The sequence below is a fragment of the Zeugodacus cucurbitae genome, chromosome 5 (assembly GCF_028554725.1).
Source record: "Zeugodacus cucurbitae isolate PBARC_wt_2022May chromosome 5, idZeuCucr1.2, whole genome shotgun sequence".
Lineage (NCBI taxonomy): Eukaryota > Metazoa > Arthropoda > Insecta > Diptera > Tephritidae > Zeugodacus > Zeugodacus cucurbitae.
This window is the reverse complement of record NC_071670.1, coordinates 5,070,274-5,085,795: the sequence shown is the minus strand read 5'-3', so window position 1 is coordinate 5,085,795 and position 15,522 is coordinate 5,070,274. Positions and strand designations below refer to the sequence as shown.

Genomic DNA, 15,522 nt, shown 5'->3' with positions numbered 1-15,522 from the left:
TTAATTTTTTCCATTGAATAATCTTTAGAATATTGTTGATTATGTTTTTTTTAAATTAAATTCAGGTCTTTGTTAAATAAATTTGTTGTTTAATTTTTTACATAAATAAATAATTTTCATTATTTTTAATTTTTTTTTTGTAGAAAATTATAGTGAAAAAAACAAAGTTTTATATAATTAATTAAAAAAAATTCCAAAAAAAAGGAAATATAAATATGTTTAAAACGCAAAATTTTACTTACTATAAAATATTACCCCAATTTTAAATCAAAAATTTAATTTTTTTGTAGTAAAAACATCAAGAACAAAATTAAAATATATTAAATATAGAAAAAAAAAATTAATTAAAAGTTAACTAAAATCTAGTTTTTTTCACTAACATTTTTTTTATTTCTACATTTTATTATTTCTATTCATTTTTTATTATATTTTTTATTTATATTTTTTTTATAATTTTGTTTTTTTTTTATTTTTTTTATTTTTTTTTATTATTTTATTTTATATTAATGTATGTAATTTCCTAAATTTTATAATTTTTTTTTTACTTTTTTATTGATTTTTTAAATATTTTTTAATAATTTTTTTTTATTTTTTTTATTTTTTTTTTATTATTTTTTTAAATTATTTTTATTTTTTTTATTATATTTTTTATTTATATTTTTTTTTATAATTATTTTTTTTTTTTTAATTTTATTTTATAATAATGTATATAATTTACTAAAATATTATTATTAGTTTTTTATTATTTCTTTTTTGCTAAATTTTTTATTTATTTCTTAAATATTTTTTTTTATTATTATTATTATTTTTTATTTTTTTATTATAAATTTTTTTTTTTTATTACAGTTGAACTTTCCTAACTCTAATCGCCATAATCCACAAAAAATCTTCGAGTTAGGGAGATTTCCAGTTACGGAAGGTAATTTGTATGAAATTTGACTTCTACCAATTCAAGAATTCGATTTATGGAGAACTTCGAGTTATAGAGGTTTAACTGCAATATTATTATTATTATTATTATTTGTTTATGTTTTTTTGTTTTATTATAATATATTTTCATCATTAAAAAGATAATACGACTTTTTTCTAAATATTTTTTTTTTAATTTTTTTATTAATTTTTTTTTTCATAATTATTTTATATAATTTTTTAATAATATTTTTACAAATTTTATATATATATACATATGTATATATTTTTTAATTTACTATTTATATTTACTTTTTTATTTCTATTTTTATATTATTTTGTTTTTTTTTTTTATTTTTCTTTATTTTATTTTTTATTATTTTCTTATTGATTTTAATTATTCAATATAAACATGTTTAATATATATCGTTTCTGAAATTAAGTTTTAATATTATTTTAAGCTAAATAATCACCATGAAAATTATTTTTTTCTCATATTTTCACATAATATATTTTTATAAAAAAGATTTTTTCATATATTTTTATTATAGTTTTTGTATTATTATTATTATTATTTAATTATATTCGATTTTTTTTTTATATTTTCAAAAGTTTGAATAATTTGTTCCATTGTTTTTTATTTAAATATTTATTGCTTTATGGTGTGAGTTTAAAGCTAGTAATTTGTGTTTGTAAAATTATTTAGTTTTTATGTTAAGAAGTAGATTGCATTGAGTCAGTAGAAGTTAAAAAAATTTTTGTTATTATTTTTTTTTTTTATAAAAATATAATAATAAAGTAAATTCTATTTCCTCTTTCAGCTAGTTTGTAGAGTACTGCCACTATTTCGTATAATTTTATTTTTAATTTCTTTTTTCAACGCTGCTGTTTATCATTTTCAACAAAATAATTCTAATTATTATCTAGAAATATTAATATAGAATAATTTCTAAACTTTTATGTAGCAAATATTTTCAATACCTATACATACTTACAAATATGTAATAAATACCACTACACATAATCATTAGCAAGTAATTATTGTTAAAACCAAAAAAAAAATCAGTAGAATTTTAACACTTTCGAACACACTTTCGCAATTCAGCAAAACACTTTTCGGATTTACAGTTATGCATGTAATGTTTGCCAAAAGTGCCTTGATAAACTTGAAAAAAGTGGAGTTGCCGTCAAAAAAAGCTTGCGTTGAACTGAAAGTGCGGAGAATATATCTATGAATACAACAAGCGTTGGTTGAGTATTGAAAAAAAATAGCAAAATAAATGTGAAATGTGGCAAGCGGGTTTCTATTACAAAAACAAAAATAAATATCATAATAAACACTTCTAAATCGCAACTTTGAATGTCTAAAATGATAAAAAGTGCTGTGTAGCTTTTCTGGCACGCTAAGCACTATAGTACTGTAACTGTTAACTGTACATTTTCCTAGTAAAGTAATAACTATTATTTAGTTTTATTTTTATTAATTAATTACAACAAAAAAATAGTCAACTAAGCTTAAAAAAACGTAATGAATATATGAAATCAATGCATATTTCAAATATTTTATCACACTACTTTGATAACTCCATCTTATGACTTTGTAAAAAGGCAAAAAAAAAAAACACATACATACATATACACATATTATTAAATGAAATTTACAGAAAATATAAAAAATATAAAAATACTAAACTAATATTTGTTTGATAAGCATGCAATGTGAATGTTTAAAAAATATTATATTATATATAAAATAAAAGTATACATACATACATCAATATATGTGAGTTTTTATTAAAAATTGAGTTTTTATTAAAAAAGTATAAAAAGGAATTAAAAAAAAAGTTTTGAAAATTTTCGAATTAAATTTGTTTATAGTAAAACAATTTAATTTAGATTTTAAATCAACTTTTTCAAAATTTTTCCAAATTTATTTAAAAAATTGTTTTTCCAAAATTTCTAAAAAAAATTAAAGTTTTTAATATTCACCAAAATCGGGTTAATATACTTAAAAAGAAAATTCTAGTAGACTTTCAAATTCGAAAACTTTGTAAAAACATATATTTTTGAAAATTAATTGTTTTTAATCAAAATTTTTGAATTTATCGAATATGTAGTTTTTTAGAATAAAAATTTTCGAACTTGAATATTTTACAACTTCTGAATTTCTATTTTCAAACTTTTTCCCCAATTTGTTTTTAATTTAATATTTTTAATTTTCAACTTAATTGGGTTAATGTGCTAAAAAAGAAAATTTTAAAAGCTTTGTTGTGTTAACTTTACTTTATTACTTTTGAAAACTGATTTTCTAAATTAAATTTTTTTTAATTATTCAAATATAAATTTTTTTTTATTAAAAATGTTTGAATTTAAATTTTTGAAATTTTTTAATTTCAATATTTGATAACTTTTGTACTTTTTATATATTTTTATATTTGGTATAAACTAATTTTGTAAAATCAAAATTTAAATTAAAAATTAATTTTTTTAATTCAAAAATTTCGAGCTTACATTTTGTCGAATTTGTAAGGAATTTTCGAATTTCAATATTGAAAAGAAAAACGTTTGAATTACTATTATATATATTTTTTTAATTTCATAATTTTTTAAACAAAATTTTAGTAAATTTTAAAATTTTAAAGCTTTTTAAAACACATTTTTGAAAATTTCTAAATACAATTTTTTTTTACTTCTTCGTAAATAAAATTTTTATATAATTTAAATTTTTTAAATTTTCAAATTCCAAAACGTTTTTGAAAATTAATTTTAAAATCATATTTTTTAATTTTTCGAAAAATTAAATTTAGAAAATTAATTTTTTTTAGCAAAAGAAATGAAAAAATCTAATTTGAGTAATTTGAATTTCGAAATCTTGTAATAAAAACTGCAAAAAATGTCTAATGTAGGGTATACATATAAAATAAACTGTAGCGTCAACTACACTGCCAAATGAAAAGCTTCAAAGCTTTCCAACACACAGTGGCATCAAAATTTGCACAGTTTCAAAGCTTGGTGCCGCATTTCAAGTCAAAGCAGGTGGAAAACTGGTAATTTCCTGGTAGACTTTGCAAACTCTGTTGTTATTGTTGTCATGTAAATACAGATGTACTTACATATAGCAGATACATTTGTAAGTACCATCCATTCACACCTACTCCACTTAAACCGCACCGCAGTCGACCGCAACGGAAAGTGTGTCGACCAAGTGATAAATAAATTTACAAAAACAACAAAAATCGAAAGGGTAATGTAGTAACAAACTATTGCTAGTTGTCGTACGCCCGCATAAATGTGTGTACATATGCATGTGCCAAGGTACTTAATCATTTTGTTATCAGGCGGCAGGCGAAAGGTGCTGCAACTACCGTTAAATTATGTATCGTGCAATAATTAACACAATTTTGTGCGAATAGCGAAAATTAATAAATAGGTTTCGAAAGTGAAATATGTACATATGTTTCAAGGAGGGTTAAGTTATATTTGATGAAAAAAAAAATAGTTGCTATAATTTGTATAGCAACTTTTATAACTAACATTTATAGTAGTTTTATAATTAATATTAGCATGAAAATAATTTTTACACTATTTTTTGCCATAATAAAGTTGCTATAATTTTTATAGCAACATGTGAAACACACATTTAAGTTATTTTACATCTTATATTATGAAAAAAATTATTTTATATAATTTTTGGAAATACCTAAGTTGCTATAATTTTTATAGCAAACTGAAATTTACTATTTTATTACAAAAAATTAGTTTCGTAGCAGCAGAGACGTATATAATATAAAGTTCTTTTATATTTAATTAATAATTTATTTATAATTAATTCAGAGTTTTAATTTTATTTTTTATGGATTCCTGAATTTTTAATTTGGTACCAAACTTTTATAGCAACCCAAATAATATTTGGCAATAATAATCTTAAATTAATGTTGAAATTTAAATTATTAGAGGAATTTTCAGTTTCAGTGCAATTACATACATATCTAGTTGCTATAATTTTTGGCTAGAAAAATTTAAAGGTATGCAAATAATCTACGGTTTTAATGTTTTTACGCAATATTCAATTCTTTATGTAATTTAATTCCTCACGATATTTATTAACAGTAAGTTTCTTTAATTTTATAAAATTTTAATACTTCCGCGTTGTTTTGAGTACAAAATTGCGTTGCCATAATTTTTATAGCAACTGAAAAATAGGGATTTTTACACTGAAAAATATAATTAAAGTGTGAAGATTCAAAATAAATGCATTTCTACTCATAATAAGTTGCTATAAAATTTTGCTATAATTTTATAGCAAACTTTTTTTTTCACAAAATTCATTATAATAATTGTAGATATTATATTTGACATTAACTGAACCACTATTATTAGATACCACAAGCAGCTGAGCAAATTTTCAATTCATTTCCTTTGCCAACGGCCGTCTAAGAATGTGCTGACCCACATTTTTCCCCATTCAACGCAATTAAATTGTAATTGTGTAAAAGCAGTGATTTCTTTTACATATTGTGCAGCAAGTTATGTGTCATATGTATGTGTATGTATGTAATAGCTTGCAGATTTCGCGCGCGTCGCTGCGGATTAAGAGCTTCCGTTCACTTTGTATACGCAGCCAAGTAGTTTAAGAATTAGACTTGAGACGCAACAACAACAAATGTTTGTTTGTTTGAAATCACAGCGTCTTTGTTGTTGATAATCACTTGTTGTTGTTGTGTTTGCTCATCAAGCTGACAATCTAGCCGCTAGCAGCTAATAGCTGTATGCCGTTATTGTTATTGTTGTGTTGTTGGCTACAGCAAAAAGTTCCGCTTGAGATTTGCTCAGCTTTAGATTACTATTATTTTGCTACTATTGTTTTTGCTTTGCTTAACAATGTTCTTAGCACTCTGTGTTAACTCAATCTTTACGCCATTCTTAAGCCATGTAAGCGTGTTATTCATTTGTGTTGTTGTTGTTCTTGTTAGTGGTGCCGTTGTTGCGCGTTAAGCATAACCAAAGATTGACCTATTTTCACTCTGTCTCGGTGACATTTGATTACATTCCAACGCACAACTGTTTGTGGTACAGAGCGATACATACATGCATACATACGAGGTACGAGCATACCGAGAACATCTGCTAAAAGACATCAAAGAATCTGCGACAACCAAGACTGGCAACCCAGGGACGAGCAAAACTCACTAAGACTTACAGGGATAACCGAAGAAGAATCTGAGTATCTCTGACAGAGTGAGACCGTGCACCATCTTCAGAAGACGTCTAAGATAAACGCATACGAATCCTATTAGTTCTCGGATTTATAGAGTTGGCATAATAAAATTCTTTTCTGAGACAACTTGACCTCAGAGGTCCTCTAGAAGTACTTAAGTAAGGATACAGGTGAGATACCCTTATTGGCCACTGGATCACTGAAACAATCGAGCATGTTTTACAGACAAATAGTCTTTACAACGTCCCACAAACTGAGAGCCAAAAACATTCAGGATCTGTCCTAGGCTAAAAGTATTCCTTAAACAGCACCGCCACGTCGATCCAAATTCCTCTGAGAGACTGTAGACATCCCCTTGCTGTTGCGAATTTTTTCCAACTTCCAACGGACATGAAGTTGCTTTGTACGCGGTGCGTTATCCTGTCTATTTTGGAAGATCGACCTTGATCCCCCACATCTGAACTTTATTCGTCTAAAGTCCAAGGCTATGAACTCTGATAAAATTACAGCTTTAAGACTCAGTCCCTCAGTTGAACCAAAACAATTGTCCAGAAGAGAACTGAATCACTACCGCCGAGCATCAAAAAGTCACAGTGACCAAGTAAAATTGTTGTACCCTCAAGACATTCTTATAGTCTTACAATTCATGTTCTAAAAATATTGTCCGACCAACAAACGCTCATTTCTGTAATACTTGTGAATTCTATTTTTATGGGTGGCAATTATTTCTGCCATACCAATAACTGGTCTTGGCACACTGCCAATTATAGGAAGAAGAGAAGCATGAAGACAAGACGAACCTCACCATAAGTGCCACTAAAGTACATCATTGCTACATTATAAAGAGGATACAACAACAAGTGATTTTTAATGGCAGTGGAGGTGATCTTATTGTTGTTGTGTTCAATAAAAATAAGCAAACAAAATTATTAATGAAAATTACAATTCAATGCAAATTGGTGGCAGAAAATTACAGTGGCATGAACGATTGCAAAGTGAGTAGAGAAAGAGCGGTAGAACATGCGGCGTTTGTAGGAGGTCACTGTAGACGCTGCAGAGAGGAATCGCTATATGATGGTTGATTTAATAATAACCTATCCCAACTAGTCGCAGGAAAACAGCTACTCATTGCGTAGACGTAGATGCTAAGTTCTGGCGGGTGTCGAAAGTCTGCGATCTCTGCGAACGGTAGACCGTCAAGTGACTGTCCACGAGATAATTGAGACGGTAGGTATCTCAAAAGATCACTTGGATCATATCTTTTCTTGAATAGCTTTTGGCGCAATGGATGCCGCGTTTGACTATTCCAGTGAACAAGCGTAACAGTGAGACCACTTCACAACGGAATCCGTAGGATTATCATATTCTGTTTGTGACCGTTGACGAAAGATGGATCCACTAGAACCAAACGGAGACTAAAAACAGTCAGAACAATGGATTTTAGGCACCGTTCCGTTCCGAAGATGGCGAATACAATGTTTTGTGGTTACACAAGAGATTGTCTGGAGAAAGGTAAAACGGTTCCAGTCATCGAAAGATGGATCAATCAGTACACATGTACACAGTACACACCCGGGACCAGAGGAACAAACGAAAGAGTGGACTGCACCCAGCGAACAGAAAGAAGAAAACGTTCTTAGACCTACTAACCTTAAAGATGCGACGTGTGTTTTTTGGGATTCACTAATTGTGGTATCCATCGACTACCTGAAGAAGCGTAAAGCGGTCACAGTCCTTCAGGAACGTGGATGAAAAATGGGTCCTTTCGAACACACCAGATACCAGAGGAACAGTCAAAACAGTGTACTTCAGCCAGCGAACTTGAAGGAGATGACGACTGTCTTTTCGATCGAGATGTGATCTTCCACAACTTTTCTGCTGAAGGGCAAATCGATCTGAGGCCAAGAAAAAGTCGAAACAGTGGACTTAAGGCAAACCAGAATATGATGAAGTCAATCTTATCGACCGTAAAGGTCAATCAATGTTTTCTCATGTTTCATGAAGTGTGACCTATACTGACTACCGGGAGAAGGGCAATATGATGACAGTCTTTTGGAAACGATAGCTAGATCCACCAAAGAGATCAGAAACAGGACCAAAGATAAACAATCGAAACAGTGGACTTCAGCCGGTTAAACAGTAATAGACGAAGTCTGTTCTATCAACTGCATTGGTATCGTTTTAGAGATTCACAAGATGTGATCAACATTGACTAGAAGGGCAAAGCGGTCACTGTGTTCAACTATGATGAATTATATAAATTGAAACATTTCAAATAAAAAAAAAATATTTCTATTTAACTGCAATATCAAAGAATTTGAATAGCAAAATCTCTTGCTCAACCTACCACACACCCAGTTTAAAGTAACTAGCAATTGTTTGAAGAAATAATTCTTCCAAATAAAATGAAAAATAGCTTACCTTTTGCAAAGGCCAAGGAGTGGCCACGGCAGTGAGGCCTATGAAATGCCCAACAATTACAGTTAAAAATAAGAGTTGAAAGTTGAGAGGCACAAAAAAATAAAAAAAAAACAAACAAATTGCGGCTGTTTTGCGTTCTTCTTTAAGCGAAAGAACAAAAAGAAAACAAACAGGAAAACATAAAGGCCCATTGACACACCCACAATAGGAAATCTTTGATCTAGACCAACATTGAATGTGCACAAACAGCAATAACAATGCAAAGGCTAGTGAGGTCAATATCATAAAATAGTGAAGAATAAAATAAAAAATTAAATACAGCAAAGAACGCAAACGCAATGAAGAGATCAAGTGCTCGAATGAGGTATGAAGTCAATGAGTGACCGGATAATTGGTTAAGTGGCAGGGCAGAATGACGCTATATATGTACAAATTACATACAAATGTATGGGTTTGAGTGCAGCGTTGAAGGTGCGCAGTTCAACTTTTTATTTTCATGCTTAGCTAGGCGCCTAATGATCGCAATTATAGACCGGCGAGTTGAGTGGCAGGCGCGCGGCGTCATAGCTGAAGGAAGTATGACTAATTTTCCGGATCATTTTTTCTGAAAGATGTTAACTCTGTTTGCATTGAAAACGAAGGTGTCGGGGAAGGCACTAATTGCAGTGGAAAATTAGCGGCTTCCTACCTTTTTCTCGGAGTGGTTTGTAGTCTGAAGTCGAAAATGTAATATGGATGGAGGAAGTTAACATAGGGATTGTTGGATAGCGACCACAGCTCATAGTCTAGCTTTGAGTTCTCCAATTGCTTGGATGTGTATTAAAAATAATGAAATAAAGAAGTCCTAGGTCACCCTTAATCAACCGAATTTAGTGACGTGAAAGCTTTGGAAGGCGTATTCACCATTATAAATACTTATAGATCATGTTTTCTGGTAATGATATCAAGAAGTATTTGATATAGTGACATAGTATTAAGAGTGCTGGGTTTCAATGTTAAATGATCACATTTAGATTTATTGTTAATCAAGATTTTTACTAGGAAAGCTCTTGAAATCTAAATGTAGTGACGTAATATGGATGGAGGAAGTTAACATAGAGATTGTTGGATGGCGACCATAGCTCAATAGTCTAGCTTTGAGCTCTCAGATTTCTTGGATGCGTACTAAGAATAATGAAATAAAGAAGTCCTAGGTCACCCTTAAAGTTTTTCTATCAATATAGCTTTTTATAACAAAGCTCTTGAAATCTACCGAATTTAGTGAGGTGAAAGATTTGGAAGGCGTATTCACCCTTACAATTACTTATAAATCATGTTTTTGGTAATTATATCGCGAAGTATTTGATATAGTGACATAGTATTAAGAGTGCTGGGATTCAATGTTAAATGATCACATTGACATTTATTATTAATCAAGCTTTTTACTAGGAAAGCTCTTGAAATCTAAATTTAGTGACGTGAAAGCTTTGGAAGTCGAATCCACCATTACAAATACTTGTAGACTGACTTAATCTTGTTAAAGGAGAGCTATAATGTTTTCTCGTAGCTCTGGAAATTTTCCAGGAAAAAATCTTGAAGACGCCTGAGCTTTTGGTACCATCTGAAAACCTCGATGGTTCATAACATAGACCTGAACTGAAATTTAGTAACGATCTTTGGAAGTATATAGCAATCACACGAATAGTATTGCAATTGTAATAGTAATTGTAATGCATAAGTAATGGTAATCGTAATGATACGGGTATGTAATGTTACTTACAATGGAAAATATTGATAATGATAATGGTGTAGTGTAAAAGTAATGGTAATTGAAATGACCATTATAAAGTAATTGAAATAATATACTCAGATTATTTAGGTAATGGTAGTTGTAATGAAAATTTGAATTTGCAAAATAAAAATTAAAATGATATGGTGATTTAATTTTTGATACTGAAATTAAAAACTAATGATTGAAATGGTACTGCAAATTTTAATGGTAATTATAATGCATCAGTAATTGTAAAAGTAATGATGTGGATATCTAATGCTAGTTGCAATGAAAAACATTAATAATGATAATAGTGTAGAGTAAAAATACTGGTAATGAAAATTACAATTTTAAGGTAATGAGACTTAGATTATTTAGCAATGGTAGTTGTAATGGTAATTTTAATATAGAAAAAATTTAGCCATGTAATAGTGCTACTGGTAATGATAGAGGTTTTGATAAATAGGAAGGTAAATAGGAATAGGTTGTAATGATGAAACAACATAGTAAAAGTAATGGTAATTCTAATTTCAGAAGTAATGGTAGTTTTGTTCGGAAGTATAATTGTAACTGGCAATGGCACTAGTAATTATAATGGATAATTTTGTAATTAATGAAAGTAATTGTAATCTTCCAAATAATTCCAAATGTATTGATAACTGTTATGTAATTGTAAAAGTATTGGTAATAGAATTATGTAAAATTGATAGAATAGAATATGGTCAGTAATGTAATTTTAAAATTAATGGTGGTGCTGGTGACAGTAATTATTCTAATTTGAATGCATGTTGCTTACCAAACAACATTTCATACATACTCTACTTCACCTATTTTTCATTCATTTATTTATTTATTTTCGCTCACAATTACTACCAAGTTTATGGCTTTACGCTTTCTTATTCATACACCTTTATTGCAAATGTGCGTATAATTTTGCGCGCTCACCTACTGCCATCAATCGCATTAGACGCGCTGCCGACAAAGCGTGTAATTAGTTTGCAAACCATTAAATTTATGGCTCAATTGAAATAGATTTCGTTCCATTTGTTTTGCAATTTCAATCTAATTCTATGCAATGCAAATAAAATTTTTGAATGATTCGCATAAATTCAAACGGTATTTACTTTCAATTGTGCGCCTTTTGTCTGTGTGGAAAGTGTGTGAAATTGCTTTGATTAGTTACGGTAGCAAATTGGCAATACTTTGAGATGCAGACATACATTAAATTTTCATTGAGCTTTTTTTGCAAAACTTTAAATAGTTTTTCATTGAAATTGGTTATTCTTTTCAGTCGTTTTTCAGTAGTCTTTCAAGATGACTCTCAACTAATTTGTTTTACTTTCTTCGCTCTTGAAATTGCAAATTTATTTAATTTGAGTAATGAGTATTGAGGTAGCTAATTTTGCACATATTTAGTGGAAAAGTGAAAGCTATAGCAATAGTTGCCTTCTAAACATATACATAAATCTAAAAGATTTATTTAGCTTTATTAAATGTCTCTAAAAATTCAATTTGAAAGTGCAATTAAAAGCTCTCAGAGCGAGCTTTTTTCTACTTTTAACTTTTCTTTAACACAATAAGTGCTTTCATTATATTCAAGCGCTTATTGAACTTAAAAGCTTTTTATGAAGCAGCTTTCATGAACTTGAACTTTCACCAACTGCCTGTAACAGTAACGAAAGTCTATTATGAGCTTTCCTAATCGTTCAAACTTATGTAACTTCTTTGTATGCCTTAGGTTTGGAAAATTTTCAAAAGCTTTTTGAACTTAGGGTCTGCTTGCAATGAAACTTTAGAGCTTTCACAAATTTAAAATAGATTTTCATCGAATGCGGTTTTTTTTATAAATTCAATAATTGAAAACTGCAAAAGTAGCATTATATGGATTTTAAAAGCATGCTGATGTTAAAGTATTTGAAAGCTTATCTGGCATATAGATATTCAGCATAATCGCATGATATGGTATTTTATATACACTGAAGTGAAAGCGATTGAAAGTTCATTTAGAAACAATAGTTTTGTAAAATTATCTTATCAAGCTTTTAGATTAAGCAACCGTCCAAAAAGCTTTTACCTACTATAGCTCATAGTTGAAGCAATATTATGTTTGACAGCTTTTACAATTCAGCATGCCTGAAAGCTTTTTAAAGTTTATATTTGAATTGAGCTTTGAGCTGTAATAAAATCATTCAAATGCAACTTAGAGCATTTAAGACTTTGGAAGAAAGCTCAAAAAGTTCACAAAAGCTGCATTTTTTCTTAAAAGCTTTTAAAGCTTCTTTAAATATTCTTTAAAGCTTTTCAGCCCGTCTCTGAAAGCTTTTTCTCATTATGTATTTTTCTTAAATATTAAAATAAAAGACATTTCCTTAAAATATGTTTTTTTATAAAGATTCACTTTATTTATTTTTCAAATTTATTTTTAAGAATTAGCTTCACCTATTACAGTTTCATTTTCGCTTTATAAAAGTTAAATAATAACTACTATTTTCTTTATATGCATATGTCTAGAAGGCAACCTCACACTTACGCATGTTATTTGCGGTGTAGAATTTTATTTTAATTTAAATTTAAAAATTTTATCGCTTTCAAACAAAAAATATTTAATCAATTTGAGTTTTAAGTATTGTTGTTGTTTTATTTTATTAAACTTATTTACAAACTTATAAATAAGTTGCATGAAATGTATAAGCATTAATTATTAAGTGGTATTGACACTTGCTGAATATTTTGTAATTTAAGCTTTTATAGGTTATGTTTTAAAATTTGCTAAAATTCTTAAAAAAAAAGTTTTTTCGTTTCGACTTTTTTCGCTTGATAAATGCAATATAAATAAGCACAGTTTTTTTATTTAATGAGTAGGTTTTTTTTTATTTATTTTAGACATTAAATATAAATTAGTTAAATATTAAATACAATTAAATAAATAAACGCGAAAGTAAAAGTAAAAAGTCTGCATAAATATTTAAAATTAAATATGTTTTGTTATGTTCTTTTTTTAGTCAAAGCTCCAATCTCTATAAGTAGGTTCCGAAATATGCGTTTGAGACAATAATAGTTTCAAACAATATTTAGTTTTCGGAACCTCATAGAAAGTGCGCCTTGTTGCTAAATAGTTAAGCTTTAGATAAATACTAAAAAAAATATTAAAGATAAAGAGATACGCTTTAGTTGGTTAAAATGTTGCTAATGTGTAAAATTTAGACGAAAATGGCTAAAAGAAGTAAAGAAAGAGCTTTCAATCTTTGTGCTGAGCTTTCACTGGAGCTTTCACTCTCTCAGATGAGCTTTCATTGGAGCTTTCACTGATATTACTTTTAAAAATAATTGCTATTATTGAAAATGATTGAATGTTCAATATTTTTGGGTATCAGTTGGAAGGGCATTCACTAAAAGCTAGCAAAAGCTTTCACCTTGCAGATAATTAAAAGTTTATTTGTTTCAAAAATGTGAATAAATAAATGCCTATTATACTCGAAATATTATTTCAAATAATTACTAATATTTTTTTCGTAAAAAGCTTCCACAGCAGCATAAAAGCTTTAGAAGCTCTTCAAAACTTTTAAGTGAGTTATACATTTATGAAGTTTTCAATAAATTAGCATCAATCAACTGTGTCGTTCGAAAGCTCCATCCATTTTTCAAAACTTCTAAAGCACGTTCGATCTTCTAGTTACACATTCGATAGCATAAGTTTTGTGGAACATATAGGATGAGAGTGTAGTGTGTAGTTATAAATACGTATGTAGGAATGAAATATTATAATTAAGACTAACATTTTAAATAAAAGCTCTATTCCACTGAGCTTTTATATATATGTATAAGTACTTCTATATGTTTAAACTAAAACTATGATACGCATATAGTTTATTACTTATTATTGCATAATTCATTGCATGCCATTAGGCCTATACTACCCCTTTAGAGAAAATGCAAAGCTTGTGAAAACTTTCAAGCTCCCGCTACCACCAAATTCCGGGAAAAGTGGCACGCCAGCTTTTCGTTTTAGACTCTTGCTAAGCTTAATATTATGAAATGCATTATTCTTTGTTTAATTTTAAACTTAAAATTACTAGCTTTAAACTTTCGTGCAAAAGTGAGCTTTTTGCGAGCTTTTTTTGAAAAACTTAATTTTTATAATTTTTGTGTTGTAATATCATTTTTTTGCATTGCATAAAATTACTCTTTTTTTACTGATTTAGTCCAATACCCCTGTGCTCCAATTATTTTTTTTTATTTTACTTCTGTTAAGTTATTATTTTTTCGTAAATTTATATGTATGTGTGTGTGTGTGAGTGGGTTTTTGTGTTGCTTAATATTTTGTTTATGCTACAATCTTATGAGGTTGCATCCATTTTTTCATATAATAACAGAACAACGTCGAAATGTAGAGCAGAATCATAAGCGCACATGTGACGGCCAGCGCCAAAACGGATGTCTTCGTGGGGCAGGGCTCAATGATGGTGACGGTCTTATCTGTAGCGGAGAAAAGAGGGAGAGAGAGAGCGGAACAAAAAAAAGCGAGTGGGAGAGGATGAGAGAGATGGGGTGAGAGAGAGAAAAACCAACACCAAAAAGTGAGCGGAAATGAGAGAGTGAGGGAGTGTAAGAAAAAATCAGTGTCACATAAAACTGCGCAAATTTGGTAAAAGCACAATTTACCTTTGGCAAAATCTGTGCTGGGATCTGCCTTGAAGAATTCACGTTTCTCATCGCCAAAGTCCAAGACTAGAATCTCTTGCGAGATATTCATATCATCATCAGCTTCCTTGGTCTCGTTGCTAACGAAAGAGAAATAGCACAGACAAATAACCAAAGGGGCTCAAGGAATGGGGAAATCCGGCGCACTCACCTTTCGACAGCGCGACGACGACGTCTTCTACCCAAGGATTCGAATGATTCCATATTCCATTCGCACACAGCCGGTTCGCAAGGACCCAAACAGTATTTAACATTACACTGGAAGATAACACCGTAGCTCTCGGTGAAACGGAAGGCCTCATAGGTCGACTGCAAAGCATTGCCGTCGGCGGTGAAACCGGGGAAGATTGTCGGATCGGTGGGACAGCCATCGTCATCGATGATTTTGAAGCTGGTGCGTGCATCCTTAGCCATCGCGACGCAGGAACGTGCAAAGATACCATAGGGAGCTTGAGCAAAATCAAATGGGAGTAAAGGGTAAAGATAAACCAATTATTAGTTGACATTCGGCGCGTTTTGCCAG

General features: G+C 29.3%; 1 protein-coding gene across 1 annotated transcript in view; it reads right to left on the bottom strand.

Moving 5' to 3' along the window:
• Positions 1–12,673: 12,673 nt before the first annotated feature.
• Cut-1_13 (Cuticlin-1) overlaps positions 12,674–15,522 on the bottom strand; it is a 59,147-nt gene continuing 56,298 nt past the window's right edge. The window contains exons 8-10 of the mRNA XM_029038039.2: positions 15,151–15,448; positions 14,961–15,079; positions 12,674–14,774 (exon numbers count right to left, since the gene is read on the bottom strand). Of these exons, the coding sequence (XP_028893872.1) occupies positions 14,623–14,774; positions 14,961–15,079; positions 15,151–15,448 (569 nt within the window). The 3' untranslated portion in view covers positions 12,674–14,622. The remainder of the gene's footprint in view (positions 14,775–14,960; positions 15,080–15,150; positions 15,449–15,522) is intronic.